The following is a 20,589-nucleotide window of genomic DNA, read 5'->3' as shown; positions in this document are numbered from 1 at the left end:
TCTTAGCCTGATTGACCTGGATATAACACAGACAAGGGCACAAGAGCAACTCTCCTCTGTGGCTTTTTATAATTTCAATTTACCCTCTGCAGCTTTTCTCTTAATGTGGATACTAGGAAAATTTGGAAGCCACAATGATGAAACATCTCAGGTGTTTCACTCCCTCTCTTCCTACACTGGAAGAGACAAAAGTACATTGATGCTATTTCAAAGTGAATTCTCACTTCAAATTTATGTTAAAAATAAGATCAATATAGTCATGATGTTTTCACTAAGATCTCACTCCACTCTGATTTCTGAAGTTAATGGCAGAATTTTTACTCTGATATCAGCAATAAAGCTGGCAATCCAGAACTGGGACTGAAGTATGATGACACTGCCTAGACATCTCAATGTCAACAACGTAAACCTGCTGTCTTGAATCCCTGAATCCAGAATTCCTGGAGAATTCTGAAAACTTGCAAGGAACCAATAATAAGAGCTTACTCTCCCTCTGCATTTGATGTCATGTACCACACTTCTTTTACTGTTTTTCCACAACTGAAACTGCTGCAGCAACACCACCCAGGAAGAACTTAATGCTGTATCTGCCATCAACCCCAAACCCTCAGATATTATTTGTACATAAATAAATAATTTTTGACAGGATGAAAAGTACATTGGCACAGTTTTGAAAAACAAACATATCCTTAAGAATCCCTGGAATGTCTCATGACTAAGACAGTCAAGGAGAACTTTAGGAATTTGGGTTGAATTCTTGGCTACACTACAGCCTTTGCACTACCAGTTTAGTGTTTCCATTTTCCAAAAATTGACATAAATTAAATAATTTTATATTTCCATAATTTTTTTCTATAATAAAAACTAGTAAATAAGTGTACAATAACAGAAAATATTTTTATTTAAGACTTTTTTGCCTAAATGATAGTCTCTTTTCTTCCACAGCTTCACTACACTAATATAGTTGCACAAGATAATCTGAAGTATCTGCAGATAAAAAAGACAAAAACAGCAGCATGGGTTTGAAAGAGGAGAAGCAATGAAATTAACAACAGTTGAAGAATTATTGTACCAGCAGTTTCTAGCTTTTGAATGGGAATTTTGAACATCTGCCACTTTGAACCTTACTTGAGCAGGGTTTCCTTTTTTTTCTAATATCAAATTGTGTAATTGAGAGAAGTGAAGCACACAGAGAGTAGAATTCTATGAATAAGAAAAGAACTGAAAACGTGTCCTGATTGTTTCCCAAAATGGCAAACAGGTTTCAGATGTTATTTCTACAGACAAGGCAGGAATAGAAACGCAGGTGCTTAAAGGGAAATAGCTCCAAACTGTGAAATTACTCAGGTTTACAATGTATTTTCCTCCCTTAACTTTTATAGTTCATCTGCATTTCTGTAAGATTAAACTGTTGAAAAAGTCTACCCAATCTCACAGTCCACACATAAAATGGGTAACAAGTAAATTGCACTGGTTGCACCTCAAATATAGGCAATTTTAGAGAACACAGCCTGCAAGTGACTCAATACAGTTAATTTGTCCCTGTATTTCACTTTGGGACCTGCCAATTAAAACAAGACACTGCTTTTCTGTTTATTTTAATGCACATCATGAAACTCACCAGGGCAGATGTGCAATATTGTATAACTATCCCAAAGAGCAAATGGAAAGAATGATGAAAACGTGATGTCTGCCACAGTAGGACACAAGAAATAAATTACATTTTGATATGGATAAAAAAACTTAATGCATAGAAACAAGCAATATGACCAACCTTTGCCAGCCATTCCCACACTATACTGTAAGTATTTCCAATATTCTTCTAAGAAGCAGCTGGAAGTCCAGGAAAACCAGAAATGCTACTGACAATTTTCACTTATCATTGCTTTGATTTTTTCTTTATTGTAATTAAGCGATAACATTCACTCACTTCCAAAATATTGTTAGAGGAATGACAGTATTTCCTGAGGCAGAGGAAATGAAATTTCCAAGGTGAAGTGCTGGCTACTTAAGATAACTAGTTTGGGGGCACTGACATATGTATTGAATCACAAGAGCAAAAGTGTATGTAATTAAATGAAGAAGTTCAAGTGAACTCCTCTATTGCATCACATGAAATGCAGACAAAAATGAAACCCGATTTTAATTTAAAACTTTAGGGAGTGACAAAAAGCTCATCTTCCAAGCAAAAATACTTGAGAAGATAAAAAAGATGAAGTTCAGCCTCTTGCAAAGGTAAATGATAAACTGAAGGATGACCTTCAAAAGCCATAGTAATTGTGAAATTAATCAATTACATCTAATGGTTGAAAACAACAGCTTAGCTGTGGATGTATCAGTTTAAGAGAATGAAAAATTGTGATTGCAGTTTAGTAGCCTGTGATTTAGCACACCCTAATTTTCTTTCCCACCTCTGCCACAGGTAGTTTAGACAAGACTGAGTTTGGCCAGAACAGGCAGTCCTCATGTCTCTTACCTTTACAAACCACCAGTGCTGATAACATTTCACTTCTACTAAAGAACAACTGGGCAAAAGTCAGACTCACCTCAAAGATTTTTTAATATTTTTTTTGTTATATTGGTGTAAATCTGTAGCACAACTCTGGTTTAGCACTGTCGATTTTAAAAACAAGCTAAATCACTAAAATGGGAGCTACTGAGAAATGGAATTCCTCCAGTCATAACAGTTCCAGTAGAGACAGAGAAAATTAGGTCAGGAAAGATAAAGTTAACCCTCAATGGAGAAATAAGTAAAACTTTTTTTTTTTGTTCTCTAGCCCATCTATGTAAATAGGTATACCTGCTGATTAATTTCAAGGTAAAAATAAATAAATAATAAATAAACCCCCAACCTCCACAGTGACAGACACCAGGCAGCTATTCTCCAAGTAGAAGAAACTGAAAAATAAATTATCTCCTCTTAACAGAACACTACACCAAATGAAGCAGAGAGTAATTCTACAATGCAAGACCATGAAAGTGCTTTGCCTAAGTGAAGAGTGCAGAATTGGGCCTGTAGATCCTTAGGTCAAGGATACCAAGGTCAGATACATTTCATACAGTGTGTGTGACAGCATGGCAAAATAGACTGCCCAGAGAGGTGGTAGAGTCTTCTTTGCTGGAAGAATGATGTTGGAAGATGACTCAAGAATAATCTGGTCACAATCCTGTGCTTTCAGATGTCCCTGCTTGAGCAGGAAGGTTGTATCAGATGACCCACAGAGATCCCTTCCAGTTTTACTCATTCTGTGATCTTTTGATTTGCTTTTAAAATAAAAAGGTGTGGAATCTCGAAAGTCAATGCATTATACATAATGCAAAACAAGCTGTGGTCTGCTGGGGACCCCGTCTGTATTGCTGAATCCTACAGACTTTTAGTTAGCAGAAATGGCAGAAGAAAGCAATCAGCTCAGTTCTGCAGTCTGATCAAAATGCTGTTCTTACAACCTCATAGCATCCTATTATCATAGTAATTCTTATTGTTTCATAAAATCAGCATTTCAATTTCAGTGAAAAGCCATGCTGAGCAGGGTTGCAGCATTTGAGAGCAGTCTCTCAGAAGACTTTAGAAGAAAATGGAAGTAGGGAAATACATAAAATACATTTGAAGGGTACAGAGATATTGATTTTACAATCACAATTTTCAGAATGCTTGTGAGAGCAAAGTGAATAGTGTGTTTAACAGAAGCTTTTCACCGCTATCCAGGTGCTTTAGAAGTGGAGAAAGGGTCAAAAAAGCACTAGAGGGAGCTGCTGCTCTACTTGGATTCTGTATTCAGCACAAATTGCTACTGCCCGCTGGATTGAGACAGGTGCGAACACACATCTCGGCTCTCCTGCACTGAAATAACAGAACAGTACTCAAAAACAACATCAGACAGCAAGGATGCATACCACGAATTCTGAACCAGAAGGGAATCAAAGAACACTTTAAGAGTCTATAATGTGTAATAGGCTTTAAACAAATAATCAAAGGAGGAATGTGTTCCATAGGTTTACAAAAATAGCTGATCAATAAAAATCCTCATTGTCTCCTTGCCTTTTGTGAGCACAGGATTTGCTTCAAAGAGAAAAAAATAATATAAAAGAAAGAATAAGGAAAAAATGACACAAAATAAAGGATATCTGGAAGAAATTTCATAGAAAATCCCACTTTAACTTGCTTGTTTCACTTTAACTGAGTAGCTTCATTACCAGATGCCAATCAATCTATGTCTCTGACAGTGATACAGGTTTTTAACCAAAGCTATGCAGATGATGTTAAGGGACTAGAAACTCACACCAAGCATTAATTTTACTGAAAAAAAAATCCCCAGAAATTACGTTAGGAAAAAAAAGAAAAAAGATGAGATATTGAGAGAAGGTTAGAAAAATTTTAAATGCTGCCACACGACAAGTAGATTTTTGACTGCTAGCAGGTGCTTTTACATTCCTGTCACATGAAAGCACAGCATGTATGCTGACTGAAATTTTTGTAACTTTCCAGTTTTCTTTGATTTTACCCCAGTCTTTTCCCTACAAATCCCTATGTGCACACATTGTTATTAGGACTGCCCTTTATAATAAATGCCCTAAGTATTGTATTTCCTTCTCACAGTCCTTGTGTTTTCTTTTTGTTTTCTTTATTGTCAGTACTGAGCACTTGACTGTTCTAATTTCTAAATTAAATACATCATGGCATAAACTGATAAATAAATTAGGTAAATTCATTAATTTCAAACACAGACTGTGCTATTATTACTATGTCCCCTGCCTCTGTGTCATCTCTGTCCATCCCGCAGCGGCCAGGGAGGCAGGGGAGGTAGATTAGCTTCCAAAGGAGATGCTAAAAATGAGGCTCTTTCCCTTTGCTGAGATGGCAGTCGCAGCTTTATTTCTTTGGATCTTCTGGGATGAAGTTGCAGGAGGGAAAGAGGAAGAGGTATTGATAAGCACTCCTTTTTCAGGACAGGGGAAGGAGGTGTGGGAGATTTACACAACCAATAAGGGGAAGTGGGGAGAACAAGATAAGGGAAAGAACTTACAAGTCTACATTTTTGGGGGTACATTTTTTGGGTCATACCTTTTTTCCTAACTGCATTACAACAAGACTGCATGCTGTAGCTACCCTAACAATAAATGACTGAATCTCCTTTTTCTCAAAAAAAATTTCATATTTTTTTTAAACATCAGCCAAAACCCAAACTTTTTTATACTGGAGAATCTAATTTTTACATATTCAGTCAATCTTTTAACCACTTTGTACCCAGTGTATGCCCAGCTTATGGAGCAACCAATCTGCAGGTAACTGAGAAGGGTAACTGGAAGCACAGCAAAACTGAATATGGTTTGAGCCTTGGAAAAGAGAGGGAGAATGATGGATCCTGCTAAAGATTTTTTTTTTGGTGCATACAAGCTGTGGCACTTGAAATATGGGGATCCTGCCAATGCATGTTAGCAGGCATTACTGCTTTTAGAGTATGCCTTTCCTCTGTGTTCTGTTCTGGCTTGGAGGAGGAACACAAGATGGTGGTATAGCTGTATCCAAAGAGAGAAGTGCATCAGGAGAGTTATTATAGCAGAAACAAATACTTTAAACCAATATTTAAGCCATGGCTGTTTAAGGAATGCTTTTCTGTATGTAGTACTAGGCTACAGAACCCAATACAGAGTTCCTTGCAGTGACGTTGCCATGCTGACAAAGTTGATCTTTCCACTTGCTGTAAGAAAATCTGAGATACGTGTCAGTAATAGAAGCACAATTTAGCTTCCACTCAAGATTTCTGGTATATCTGTCAAGGATCATACATCTTCACAAGCCTGACCTGCCAGCAAATCTAGGATGGCAGAAATCTGTAACACAGAAACAGCTTTTCACTAGCTCACAAAAAGCTAAGTAGATTAGGTCTAACAGTGACCTCTGCTATGGTTTGCTTTTTTATCCTTTAAAGGTTATATTTGGCACTTGTATTAGAAAGATTATGGATCACTCCTTTCCTGTTTGCTCTCCTGCAATCTGCAATACCATTTTAGCATTAGGACTGTGCAAACGACTCAAACAAGCAAGGCTTCAATATGACTGTGCAGGGGAAAAGAGTGAAAGGGAGGGACTTTTTGGTTTTATGCAGGATAAATGAATTCAATCATAAATGCCTCTTTCTGAACACATTTTTCAGGAAAAAATTATTTATGAAATCTATGCAGTTTTTGGTTTCGATGAGGGTAGATGACATCTGTTTAATTTTATTAATTGTATCCCATGCAGCAGTGCATTATTCTCTTCTCTACATATAAGACCAAGTTGAAGCATATGAATCAAATATTCAGATGCATAAAACACTAGCCTTTATCAATAGCCAGGTAAACAAAAGAAGGGATTATATTTTTTTTTGTTTTATATTAGGAATGTAAAGTAGCAGATGTTTACTTAATCCACAAATAGCTGTTTTGTATTTGCACATAATTGCATTTTTACAATACAATATACAGAGAGTTTTACAAATATGACTGAGTCTTCCTCTACCAAAAAAAGGCTGCTTTCATTGAAGACTAATATACATTCATGCCTGACTTCAATTTTAAATCCTTTATATTTTAAAAAAATAGAGAAGGAAAAAAAAATCCCAAACCTCTTAGATCTGAGCTAAACCCTTTAGTTCTTCATATTACAAATCCTTTCATAAAGTCATGTATTTCTTAATCTTTTTAATTCTTCAGTCAACTCATCTGAACTACAGCTGAGTGCTCATTCCAGTGCTGGGTATAATCCTCCCCATCATTCAGACAGTTGGCACATGCTTCACACAGTCCTTCATCTTTCAAATTACCCCTCTGAGACAGAAATTATCCCTTCTTCTACAGAGCATCACGCATTTTGCTAAAGGAATTAAAGCACAGTATTCACAGCTAGCATACATGACCAGTCTTTCTTTGAAATGTCAATTTCTGCTTCCTCTGCTGAAGTTTCCATTTTGTTCTTTCCCTCCTGTGTAGTCCCTCCTACTTGTGGATCCAGTCCTTTAATTTTTGCTGCAACAAAAGGCTACCAGTAGTAGATGTTTGATACAGCAGATACACAGATCAATTATTTTCAACTATGATCCAGTAACCTGCTAAAAAAGAGTTAATAATGTCTGAGGACAGAGTGAAAATTTCCCATTCCCCTAGTTAGCTACTCACAGGAGGTCCTGGTGGCCCTGGTTTTCCTGGGAGGCCTGGTTTGCCTCGTCTCCCCTGGAAAAAAAATTACAATAGACATTTATAGGTTAAGAACTGATTTAGAATAAGAATTTTAAGAAAAGATTTATTGTCTTACATTTTAGCAAAAAAAAAAAAAAAATAAAAACCCATTCAAAATGAGTACTCTTTATCAGTCACTGCAATACTGAGTAGTTCTAGGATTGCTTTTCATAGTTTTAACAAACTATATTTTTATCCCCATCCCGGTAACAATGTCACATTTTAAAGCTTTGTCTCAAATATGAGTGCACCTTAAGAGGTTTATTATTATTAACAAAGTATCTTGATGAGGTGTAAAGAAATTATATTTGTATGAATACACTGGAGCTTGGGATGTTAAACTGTGCTGCAGCAGTCTGACTTGCACACTGACACATGTGCAGTATACTCCAGTTAACAAACACACATACCCTTCTTCTCTGTGATGTGATAATGAGCACAAAAGCCAAAGATTTATTTGCAAAAACAATTCACCTTCTTTGTGAAATTACTACCATCTGTGTATATATAATGCGCATGCAAAATCATTTGCATTAAAATGTAAAGCCCATAGAAGTCTACTTAAGGGAGACTTTCAACTCAGTTTCTAAAAACACATGCATATGTAACTATTATAATTTTTTAGTACAGAGTTTGTACGAGCAACTGTTTTCACATATGTTTTTTCTTTTTTTAGGAAGATCAATATAAAAATTGAAGTAATTTACAGGAATTAACATCTTTATTGTCAAGCTGAAATCTGATACACATTTTTTATAAACACAGCTGATAACTAATATCTAGGTACAAAGGGCAAAGGAAAAAAATATTATATCCATTAAGAGTAAACTTTTCCCTTGCATATGGCAAATGTAAATTAATGTTAAAGCATTAAGGGGGGGGGTGTCCTGTTGAAGTCTTGGCTTAAAAAGCGAAAAAATGAAAATTCTGGCTGACAGCTCACAATTAACACATAGGAATATTTCTGTAAGCTGTGCTCTCTACTTCTAAGCCTGCTTCTGTAGTTTATTAAATAACAGTGTCACATAGACTGCAGAAGTATTCTAGGAATAGAAAATGAAATCCATTTTTGCTATTTCCAGGTAAGAGCACTGATCTGTAGGAAAACGCTCTCATGCTCTGCTTTTCATTAATCTTGATCTATGCTAAGGGGAGGACAGCAAGGGTGGAAAATCTCTCTCCCTCACACCTTGCAGCTCTCCAGAGCAACCTCTTGCCTAGAAGCCAGGGACTCCTAACAGAGTATCTCAGGATGTATCAGGAGAGTATCTCTCCTTGAGGGTATCTCAAGGCCTTCAAGCTGGAGAAGAAACAGAACGGAAACTTTGTGGATGTGTTCCAGCCATTGGGTTGTGCCACACATCTTGTACACTGCCACCACGGATTCATGACTGTCCTCAGTCAGTCAGCGTGTTTTAAGGGCAGCGTGAAACAAAACCACCTCAGCATATTTGGAGTGCCAAATTCCTGGGTCTTAACTAGCTGAGACATATATTATGTGCTGAGCTGTTTAATCCCACCAGTACTTGCACATGCAGGGCTCTAACTGGGCCAGCTAAGGGTAAGTTTTCAGAACCAAAATACAGGACTATGTGCCTAGACTGGGCTCCAGGCTCTAGTGGCCCCTACTGCTGCTGTGCTGGTAACACTGTCCCTGCAGCCCCAGGACCAGCTGGAGCTGGGATCTCAGCTGGGATAAGGGGGACCAGGGTTTGACTGTGGTCAGCTGATTGATGAAGTGCACTGAGCAAGCCTGACAGGGCACAGCACCAGGAAAGGCACACGTGCACAAGCAAAGGGGGCTGCAGCTAGCTACACCTATACTTTTGGACTCATCTCTACTCTGCTCTACAGGTGGAAACTGATATTTCCTGACTTTTCTTTTAAAAGAAAAAGAAACAGTAAACTTCCCTTAGAGAGTAGAAAAAAACAGACTGAGAGGTAATAATGTAATAAACAAAGATATATTGCTCCATACTTTTAAAATAGTCCCTCTGAGTTATAATGGTCTACAGTGTTGACTTCTTGAAGCACCTTCCTTTTCCTGTTTGAACTTATTTAAAGTATCCTGAGGATGACACTTAAAGTCACAGCAGTGTAAACAAAGTATCAAGGAAGTGTCAGGATGAAGAAGACAGGGCTTTGACTGGCAGACACAACTGTGAACGAGGTGTTAATTACACAGGAAAACATGGAATATGTTGGGAAGGCAATTTTATCTCTGTTTACAAGATGAACTAAAATGTGATTTATGACATAACAAAGACAAAACTTGAACTTTCTGAAAAAATAAAAAACAGCTATAAAAAATGTATTGTCATTTATTAATTACTAGAACACATACCCAATGAAACACGGAAGAAACATTTGTCCCACTTTTTAATCATCATTGTATTATTAGCAATTATGCAATGTTGCATGTAAAACAACCACACAGATCAGTATGAGGCATAAGCTTTTTATAGAGTAATAAAAGTTCTTTTTTTGCCTCCGAGCACCTTCATAAACTGTTTGGTATTTTAAATTTAGTACAGAAATGTATGAAAGGCCACTACCTTTCAGCAATGCCTTTCAGATACAGAGAATGTATTTGCTTTGGGTATTCCTTCAGTGTTAGGAATACCCAAAGCTCCACCTACTTGTCAGCACTCCTGCTTCTCTATGACTTGTCAGCACCAGCAGGGGAAAAAATAAAATATATACTATAGTAACAGTGTAAGAAAAAAAAAAAAAAAGTTCATATTTTTGTTTAGGGTAATTAAAACAATTAGAAGAATGTTTTTGACAAGCCCATTATGATGTTGCCTTGAGCAGACCATGAGCCAGATCATGACTAAATATTTACATTTTGTTTTTGAGTCATCCTTCTGGCAAGAAAGAAGTGAAAAACATCTCAGTGCCCTCTCTTATTTATAGAGTGGGCTTAGCAGAGAGCCACAGTACCGAGCTCCTGCTCAGCACTGGGTCTTGGTAGCCCCATGAGAGCCGTATTTAGTGCCACTCTGCTGTGCACTGGGCTGACAGCCCACACAGGATGCCTGTTACCTTTATTTAGCTTAGATCATGGAGCAAATATTGAGGTTATAAAACCACTCAAAATATAAATAAATGTCCTAGGCATCAAATTATTCCTTTAACTAAATAAAAAATTCAATACCACCTACATTCTCTTAAAAACGATATGTGGTGTCAACAAGTTGTCTAATGCTACTTGGAATACCTGAGGAAGACCAAAACTGTTGCTGGTTATTCCCTTTAGTGCTTATATTTTTGCTGCCAATCAATGTGATCAGAAGTTTTCTAAATGTTACTGATATTTTATGCTGTCCCCTTGACTCCTGAAATGCCAGCCCTCAACTAATTTGTACAGCAGGCTACTTTCCTCTTTCCCTAAGGACAGGCTTCAGCTAGATCATTCAAATGACAAATCATTCAAATCACAACTGCTTGGTTAGGGGCAAAAAAAGTAAAAATACCAAAAATAAAGTAAATGAGAGATTATGTGCTTCAGGAAACCCAGCTGAGTGCCTAGCAGAAGTATGTGGTCAGCTGCATTCTTTATTCCTCTCTTCCTTCGTCCCTTCTGTGAATTGAAATGACTTGATGAGCTTTGCCTGACATGAGATGGAAAGCTGTTCAGAAGAGAGGCTCTGGCCATCCCTCCATAGGCTTTGTGCTCTGGTTCTGACTGCTGCCCCTGGGTGCTGCTGCAGGTCCAGCACACAGCCCAAGAATTCAAAATCTGTATTGTAACTCCCTGCTGTATCATGCCATATCCATATATTCATATCTCTCTAAAGTTTAGAGTAAGATCTCTAATCCTAGTGTTCAAAAATAAGCTGTGGATTATTTAAGGATAAAATCAAGCAGTTATGTAGGAACATTACATGATTTATGGAATTAATAATTTAAAGACTCTATGCTCGAATATGAAGGCAAAAGTTCTTAGAATAAACCCATGTGAATTTTCAAGGGAAAGTGATAATTAGTGGTTCTTGAAACACATCATCACATTTCAAAACAAGAACTAGTTCCAGAGAAAGTAAAAATCTGGGCTTTAAAGTCTTGACTATTATAGTTGTTAAGCAAAATTAATGAGGTTTATGTAATTTGTTTGCCAAACTAAACTATGATTCTCTTGCTTAATCCTAAAAACCAAGTGACTTAAAAAGGCACAGATATTACCAAAACAGGAGGTGGGTGGGGAGTTAGAGACCCCTGTCTCATGGTGCCCAACCCACAGATGCCAGTCAACACCTTGGGGACCTAAACACAGCCAAACGGGTGGAGCTCTGGGCAGTTAAAAACTGTTCCTCCAGATGCCCAAAGCTGTCACCAGGCAGCCAGACAAGTTCCAGTGCCTACACTAACTCAGATTACAGCAAGAGTTGGGATATTCTCTCCCCTAAATTGAAAATCTAAGTTGCAGACAATGAAACCTCGTTAACTTCAGTAATACAGTGTTAGGATTTGAATGTGCAATCCCTTCTTCCGTCCTATTAACTTTGGCCTTGAGGACATATTATGGTAACCAGTATATTACAAATTAACCTCTGTATTATTAGATGTTAAACCTGAACAAAATCACAGAAAATAAGGCCAGAAGTCAAGAAATTAAGCCATTTGCAGAAATCAAGTGCAAGTCTGCTCATCATACCCCACTAAAACCTTTCACAGAAACACGGCTCACAGAAGAATAGAGCACACCTAATCCCCTGCTTTGGGAGAAAAGTCAGTAGGGAGCTCCTCACTAATGCAGAAGCATTCCTGCACTCAATCTTGGGTCCCCAAAATAATTTTAGGAATGATTTACAAAATCTCTAGTTTTTTCATTGTGATATTAATAAAATGCTCAAAGGGAATGCCTAGCCAGACTAGATAAAATTGAAATTAATTTAACAAACAAAAAAAGGTCCTAAAACAGGCATAGCAATGCCAAGAAATTGAATGCCATGACCTCTTTTGCCAACAAATCGCTAGACAAAATCCAACACAATTTTTCAAGTGTATCCATAATAGCTCAATTTTGTTTCAAAATCAAAGAAATATTTTCAACTGTATTTAGATAGTTTATACCTTAATTTTGAGATATAATTTCTTATTCTCTCATGTTCCCGTACCTTTGGCTAAAAGACACTAAAAGAAATATTAGTATTTAGAGTATTTGGAAGAGAGTCTGAAATTCCAAATGAGCCTCTTGAAAGTTAAACCATTTCTGCAATTCCATTAAAAGTTAGATTTTAATTTCTACAATGGAAATTAAGAAGAGAAAACCCAGAATTTTTCTAATTGGTGTATCTGCCTTTAGTATCCTAAATTACAACCTCGTCATTTTTATTTTTAAATGCCAAACTGGGAGAAAGAAATATTTTTTAAGCTGTATCCTAATTTACTGGATATGTACTTCAAGGTAGAGACATTCTGAGAGAAAAACTATTTTACATTAAGCATTTTTGGACTGTTAAATGTTGAAGTGAAGGAACATACAGAACTCTAACTTAAAGATGAAATCAGATTGGAGCTTTGAATGTTTAAAAACAACTTACATCAAAGTCAAGAAGGAATGAGAAGATTAAAAGAGATTCCAAAACTCCAGAGATTTAGCTGTGAAGAAAATGTTTTGCATTGTGCCAGGAGGCTGACCTGTGATGACATTATCATTGTTCTGTAAGGTTTGTTTTATAATTGTTCAAGTACAACATTAACTCACTGAACTAGAAAACAAATTATGTCAAAGAAATATTTAAGTTCTACAAATCAGATAAATGCAATCTGAATTTAAATTAAGTTTGTTGCCACTCTAAATAATTATGTTAAGAAAATCTAACAGCTCTCCATCCATTTATTTATGAAGATTTTCCACTCTGTCAAACTAATTTTATTCATGCTTGATTAGAAAAACTTGTAATCTCAGAGAGTAAACTGATTATTAACGTAAGGCAAATATTGCAATTCCACAGGGTTCCTCCAAACATGTAATTTTAGTGAAATCAATGTTGAAATACTAGATATGACAACAGATTCTCAGTTTTATGAGGTGTTTAATTTATTATTAAGATAGTGCTAAAATAACTTCCTCTTAAGTGAAGTATTTGGTATTTTAAACACAACTATTGGAAATAAGGAAGTTCTTCCAAAAATATTTACTTTAGGACACCTGCAACATCCCAAGGAATATAGAGTCAAGGATATGGCTGTGGTATTGTAGAAAGATTTTTAAATGCTTGAACCCAATTCACCATTGGAACCAGGGAAACCACCATGATGGAGAAATAATCTGTTTAAATACATATAAAAGACTTAATTTATTTTTTTTTTTATTAATCCATAAGAATGAAATTTTTGGCAGCCATGTTGAGAATAAGAGCTAGTCAAATAAAAAACACAGAATTGTCTGGGTTGGAGGAAACTAGTATAAGATCTATACTATACTAGAGATCACTTAGTATAATCCCTGTCCTCATGCAGGATCAATTGTCCAGGACTGTGTCTACTCAGCTTTTGAATATCCCCACAGATGGAGGCTCCACAGCCTCTCTGGGCAACCTGAATCAGTATTTGTTTTGGTTTCTTTGGGACTTTTTTGTTTGTTTATTTTTGTTTTTTTTTTTAAAAAAATTTCATACCCATTGCCTCTTGTCCTGTCACCAGCTACTACTGAGGAGAATGTGTCTCCCTCTTCTCTATACACTCACATCAGATATTTACACACTGATTAGATTCCCACTGGGCCTTCTCCTGGCTGAAGAGGCCCAGCTCTCAGACTCTCCTTTCACAGAAGCTTCTCCAGCTGCACTTTGATGCCCCTGAGGAAGTCTGTATCTTTCCTGAGGTGGTCTCAGCTGTGCTGAGCAAAGGGGAAGGATATCTCCCCTGACCTGCTGGCAGTGCTCTTTCAAATGCAGGCCAGGATATTGTGGCCTGTTTTGTGCCACAAGGATGAGCTGCTGGCTCATGGTCTGCTTATTGTCCAAACAGTTCTACACAAAGCTTTCCTCCAGATAGTTTGCTTCCAATGTATGCTCATACCTGAGGTTATTCCTCCCTAGATGCTGAATTTTGCATTTGCTGATGTTGAACTTCATGTGATTTCTTCTGCCCCAGTTCTCTACTGCATTCTGCCCCATTGTCCAGGCTGTTAATGAGGACACTGGACTGTACTGGCTCCAGCAGCAACCCCAGGATGACTCATGACTTGTCTCCAAATGGACACTGTGCCACTAATGAAAAATTTCTTGTTTTTCAGATGGTTTTTAATCCATCTTACCATCCACCCATCTAGCCTGTACTTTGTCAGCTTGTCTACGAAGATAATGGGAGATAATGTCAAAGGCTTTGCTAAAGCTGAGGTTGGCATCCACTGCTCACCTCTCATCCACCTAGCTAGTCACATAGTAGAAAGCAGTGTATTTGGTCAAGCAAAATCGTTCTTTCATAAATCCATGCAGACTATCCCAATCATCTTCTTGTCCTCCATGTGTTTGGAAATGGTTTCCAAGATTTCCTCTTTCCCACTGCCAGCAATTGAGCTGAGGCCTATTGGCCTGTAGTTCCCTGCACCTTCCTTTGTGAAGACAGAAGTGATATTTATCTTTTCCAGTCTTCATGAGTCTCTCCCAGTCACCATGACCATTCAAAATAATCAAGAGAGGATTGTAATGTGTGAGGCCCTATGGACTTAGACAGCTGTGTCCTCCATCTGGGTGCAAAAGTCTGACAGCAAACAGTTGTCAGTGCTCCTTCAGTAGCTCTTGGGTCCTGTGCCTTGTGACCACCATCTCTGAGTTATGTGCATGCTGGACAGAGAAGGTTTGCTGGCCCCTTTGTGCCCTCCTGCATGAATTGCTGTGCCACCTGCTGCCTCTACTGGCTCCTTCTGCCAGGGCTGCACAAACTCCTACAGAGTGCTCATCCTGGCACAGGCCAGGAGGAGCCTGACCTCGCTGCTGTGGCACCCACTGTTCAGGGACAGCTGGCAGAGTTTGTCAGGAGCTGCCAGAGCTGCCCTTACCTTCACCTCACCTGGAAGCAACAGGCATCCTCAGTGTCCTCAGAACCTTCCCAAAAGTGCCCAAATCTCACACAAAGTGCCTGGGAGCTCAAGAAGGCATTGAGAGGATTGGAAAGAAGCAGAAGCCGCTGCACAAATTGCTGTGTATTTCAGCTGCATGCCAGGCCTGGCTCTTCTAGAGGCCAGCTGAGAATGCAAAATCACCCTGTCTAGATTTCACAGTATAGCTTGCCTTGTCCTTGTCTAATAAGCTTGCCTTGATCCTTTGCCTTAAGAAAATTTTTGGAATTCACTGAAGTATTATATTTTAAAAATTGAATCATTTTCAGAAAAAAATAATATTTATTAAAAAAGGACCAAGTTTAGGGAAAATTCCTGCTACAAGGATATCCAACTGAAATGAAGCATTACTTTAAAAAAACATTTGGAATTTTTTTTTGAAATATAAATATCGAATTTAACATAGTAAAGGCAGAGTCTGGAAAGCTCCGTGCAGCCTGTAAACTATAGGTACACAGCAACACGGCAGAATTATTTTAAGACTTCAGAAAATTATTTGCATGGGAGCTGAAAGCCCCTACTTGATTTTTTTCAGAAATTAATGGAATGGTGATTTGATTATAGAGAAAAACCTCTAAATACCCCTTCAATACAAAGAAGACATTAAGATACCCATTTGCTGGGGGCTAATGGAGGATTAGCTATAGACCCAGTGTAAAATAAAACACATATCTTGAAATGTGTGATTGACAAGAAACACTGGAAGAAAGAATTCAAGGAGACTTGCAAAGAGTCTGTTCTTGATGTTCTTTGAAGTGGAAACTGTACTTCTGCAAAAGATTAGCTTACCTAGAATGTACAGGATTACTGGGAAAAATAGTTCTGCATAATCCAGGAATCCAGGAAGATGGCGCAGGAGTCCACTGTGGTTTAAATTCCATGTAATGCTAGGTTAGTACCCAATCTCACTATTGCTTGTGGGTTGGTAATATTGGACCAGGGACTTTTTTGAGTAATGTGTAATTACCTTCTGAAGCCCCTGATGTCATTCTGAGCAGTTGTACAATAGTATCAAGTTGCTGCAGCAGTAACATGCCTGAAGACAACATGATGGGCACTGAAAAAATTATGTTTGAACATAGTGCCTGCCCACAGAGTAGTCTAGTATTTCTCATGCAGGAATGAGGGAAAAGGAATGAGTAGCTGTTTCTACTGGCCCATTTCTTTCAGTGACCAGAACTAAAACCCAAAGCTCCTGTTGAGTAAGGTCTCATGTCTAACACAAATCATTAAGGATCAAAAACCCTAAAAAATATTACATGAAGTCACTACTTGTAGAGCAAAAAGAAACACTAGACTTTTTAAAGAAGAGCAAACATTTGAAGACTCCTTGAGCCCACAGAAAAACAACAAAAGTGAGTGGTGAATGGCGAGTGAGTATCTTGGCAAAAGGAGAAACACAAGGGCACAACATACTCACACAAAGTTTAACTAAATTCACTGATGACATTATGACAACCCTTTAAATGAGCATTGTATAAGTCTCAGGTTGACTGAACAATCAGAAATAAGTTCACTGTGCACTCTTTGAATGTGGCCAGGTTGTGATATAACCAGGTTATGATGTCTTCTGCCATGACGATTACTTTTGCCTTCAGAGTCAGTCTAATTAAGGATGAACAACATATCATGAATTATTAAATATCTTGTGAGTTTTTTTGTAGAGATACTGAAAATTCTGTGAAGTTTCATTTGTGTAGATGAAGCATGGTAGTAAACCATGCAAAACTGAAAACAGATGCCTTCACTTGATCTTAAAACTCTGTTCCTCCTAAGTATTGTGCAAAGGAAACAAGATATATAAGTCTGAAGATCATTATTTGTACCCACTGTTCATGAAGTTTGCTCTCCTGCATAAACCAGCCACATCCACAAAGAGAAGAGATAATAAAGGAGATGAGAGGGAAAGGTGTCACAATAAGTGAGGAAAGAATGGGAAGTCATGAATCTACTCTTAGAGACACAACCAATACTCTTTATAAATGCTAGACTATTAATCCATTTGTTTATTCAGAAAAGAAATCTTTATGCATTTTGCTACTAGAGTAGTGTGAGAGAAGTAATATGATTATTAATCCAATTTATACTTATCATCACACTAATTTTTCTCAATGACTTCATTATTTGAAATTTTTTGCAAATTTGCAATTTTCTGTTAAATAAAGCCAAAAAATAGAACCTGGGCATCCTGATACAGGGTCCTTTAATGCTGCACAAAACTAGTCAAAGAATTTTCAGGGCTTCATCTCTCTCCTTCTGAATGATCTTCCCACACTAAATTTTTGTAATCATATCACTCTAGTGTTCTGCTTTCTGCAAGCCTTTTAATTTTTTCAGATATCTGGAAAGCATCCAGGGAGACCAACTAAGATAGAAGATATTTCATATATTTCTGTTGTCAGTTTCCATTGCTGACCATCATTTAAACAAGTAACAACCAAAACTGATCTTCGATGTGGGAGTAAGATGACAACCCATTATGACCATACAGTAGTAATATACTATATTACTATATTATATATACAGTATAATATATCAAAGGCACATACAGTGACATATTCAGTATTTTAATAATCATGCATGGGCACAAATGACACCAGTAACTCTGTCTACAGTGCATCTATCAGAAAAAAAGCTGTTACAATCTTATCTGAAAAAATGTATTGATCCCCCTTTACACTTGACATAATTAAACTATTGACTTAATCTAATTAAGTAATGATGCAAATTTGCATTTCTAAGACAATTTGAGGTATATGTCAATAAGCATTTTATGGTTGACATAACTTTGAACTCAAAAACTACAGTTCAGTTGCTTTTATATTTATTATAATAATAACATTTATTCTATTTCTATAATAATTATTATATATATTTTTATGATGTAACTTTTTGTGCAGATTATTCCTGTGAGGTGAAAGAAATACTACTCAGACTTATTCGTCTCAGTAAGGGTACAATTTTCTGAGTTCCATCTTTACTGATTATGGGGATATGGGAGGCCACTCTAGGACAAGGCATGTTTGGTATTCCTTAGTAGTTCTAATATTGAACCCTGATCTGAGTTGATATAATAAAACCTCACTTAAAATACTATGAAAATGAAAACGCACACTGTTTTCCTTGCTTTTCTACTCATTTTCTATTGCCATTTACCTGTCACTACTAGCTCTAACTTGAGCCTTTTATATGTTTCTTTAATATCACCATTACCACTGTTAATTCTCCTCAGTTCCTTGATTCAATGTGTTTTCCTAGGTCTATTATCTTAGTTACATACTATATGATTGCCCTCTCAACTCCTTATCAATCTAAGACCAATTTTTAAAGGTGTTGAACACTTATAAATGCTCAAGAAGTAGGTGGGAATTTAAATTTTGAATATAGCAAGTGCTGTATCAGTAGCAATTTAAAATAAAAGTTCATGTTCTCAAAGTGTGGCATCCTATTTGAACAGATATTTTCTGGTGTTTCTGGAGAGGCTTTTTTTCCCCTAATGTGTTACAGTTCCAGTCTTCATAATGGACAGAGTATCGCTTTTAGGTCTGAATAATATGTTGGAAAAAATTTTATTAGCTAGTTACACACTCAATAATATGTTTTAATCTTCAAAAGACAGACCACGAGGAAAGCAATAACTTCATATAATGTGAAAGATTTGGAGGATCTGCTGAAGGAGGAACAGAGGAACATGACATTTATAATTGAATAAAAAGGAGCATTTAATAGCCATTAGATGTGCACTGTCCTGTTTGTCATTAAACAGAGCAGAGATCTTGTTACAACTGGTATGCTATTGTGTAATTAAATGTATTGGAAATGCAAAAGCACATGGGAGTTGAATTAAGACTGCCAACAATGCTGTTAATGCTTGGGCGGGAGTGGTCAGCAGAAGGAGTATTGTTGTGAGCATTTCAGTGGTAGAAAGATAAAGACAGATGCTGAGGCTCCAGTCTGCTGTTCCCATCGTTTGGCTCAAGGCAGCTGTGTGCATGGCGAGATTACAAAACCATCAGAGCTCCCATTCTTATAGAGGCTGGAGTGTGACAGCAGCTCATTTTTATGTGTGAGTAAGAAAATATCCACAATGGAAGTACCAACCCACTAATTACTACTGCAAACTGGAAAAAAATTAAAGTATTTCCAAGCCCATTTATCTACCATTAAATATAATACAGTGTGTTAACTGAATTTTTGCACAAAAAAAATGAAGAAGTTCCACAAGTGAAGTTTCTAAAACATGAGAAAGTTTTTAACTGTTCCTAAAGGAGAATCTGTCTTTTTGCAGATTTAATACTCCACAGAACAACTCTAAAATATGCTAAAAGGGGATACAAGTATCTTCTCACAGTATCCTATATATTTAATTGCCTAACTGTAATAGCCATGGTAATTATAAAATCCTTAATAAGGACATTGATATGCTAGTAAATGTGCTTTAATAACATACTCATCACACAGCTTTTAATTCTCCATTACTACACTGGCTTTTTCTGAACAGGTTCTCAATCCTTAGTGAGAAACATAAATAAATTCAGCTTTCACATCTTCATGTTCAGCTTAAATGGAATTTAGTACTCTTTTTAAAACTTAAAAACCAATATAAAGCATAGCTTTGGGGCCAACACATCATAACTCATTTTGTTCAAGAGCTAGTCTTCTGTTAGTTTTATTACTGTTATTGGAATCGTTAAATTAGCCTTTAAAAACTCCCTGTAGTTTACTAGGATCAATGATGAGAAAAACTAAATCTTTTTACTTCAGATATTTCAACTGAGATATTGAGTATCAAAATGCCTAAATAAACCATGAATTATTGAGACTCAACTTCAAAACTGCAAACAGGGCACACACTTTATTTATAAAAATACTAAAATGCCTGAGTCTTAATATCTTCCCGAACTTTTAGGAACATACTAGATTATATATTTACAACACTGAATTAATTCTTGTGATACCACAATCATGAATATTTGTTATCTGTTCTAATGAATTATCAAATTCAGTAAGTCAGGGAAAATAAAAACAGAACATGGAGAAACCAGTCAGACTCAATTATTTAATTATATTAAAATTCTAAATAACAAAAGTTTTATATGCATTTGGCATATTCTGTCCCTCTAGCCCCCTTTACCGTATCATATCCATTGTACATGTATGTTAGGCACTGACACTTGCATAATGGCATTAAAGACCTGGGTCAGTACAGTAGTACTGGTTTCTGTTAATATTTTAGAAAATGACCCTAAATTCATATCTTTATATCTTAGATGTCGTAAGGCATAGTTCACTTCTGTTAA

General features: G+C 36.8%; 1 protein-coding gene across 1 annotated transcript in view; it reads right to left on the bottom strand.

Annotated features, from left to right (window-relative positions):
- COL19A1 (collagen type XIX alpha 1 chain) overlaps window positions 1–20,589 on the bottom strand; it is a 181,560-nt gene that overhangs the window by 55,208 nt on the left and 105,763 nt on the right. The window contains exon 16 of the mRNA XM_023922405.2: window positions 7,159–7,212. Coding sequence (XP_023778173.2) covers window positions 7,159–7,212 — 54 coding nt within the window. The remainder of the gene's footprint in view (window positions 1–7,158; window positions 7,213–20,589) is intronic.

Source organism: Cyanistes caeruleus, chromosome 2 (assembly GCF_971803275.1).
Source record: "Cyanistes caeruleus chromosome 2, bCyaCae1.hap1.1, whole genome shotgun sequence".
NCBI lineage: Eukaryota > Metazoa > Chordata > Aves > Passeriformes > Paridae > Cyanistes > Cyanistes caeruleus.
This window is presented reverse-complemented; position numbering and strand designations above follow the sequence as displayed.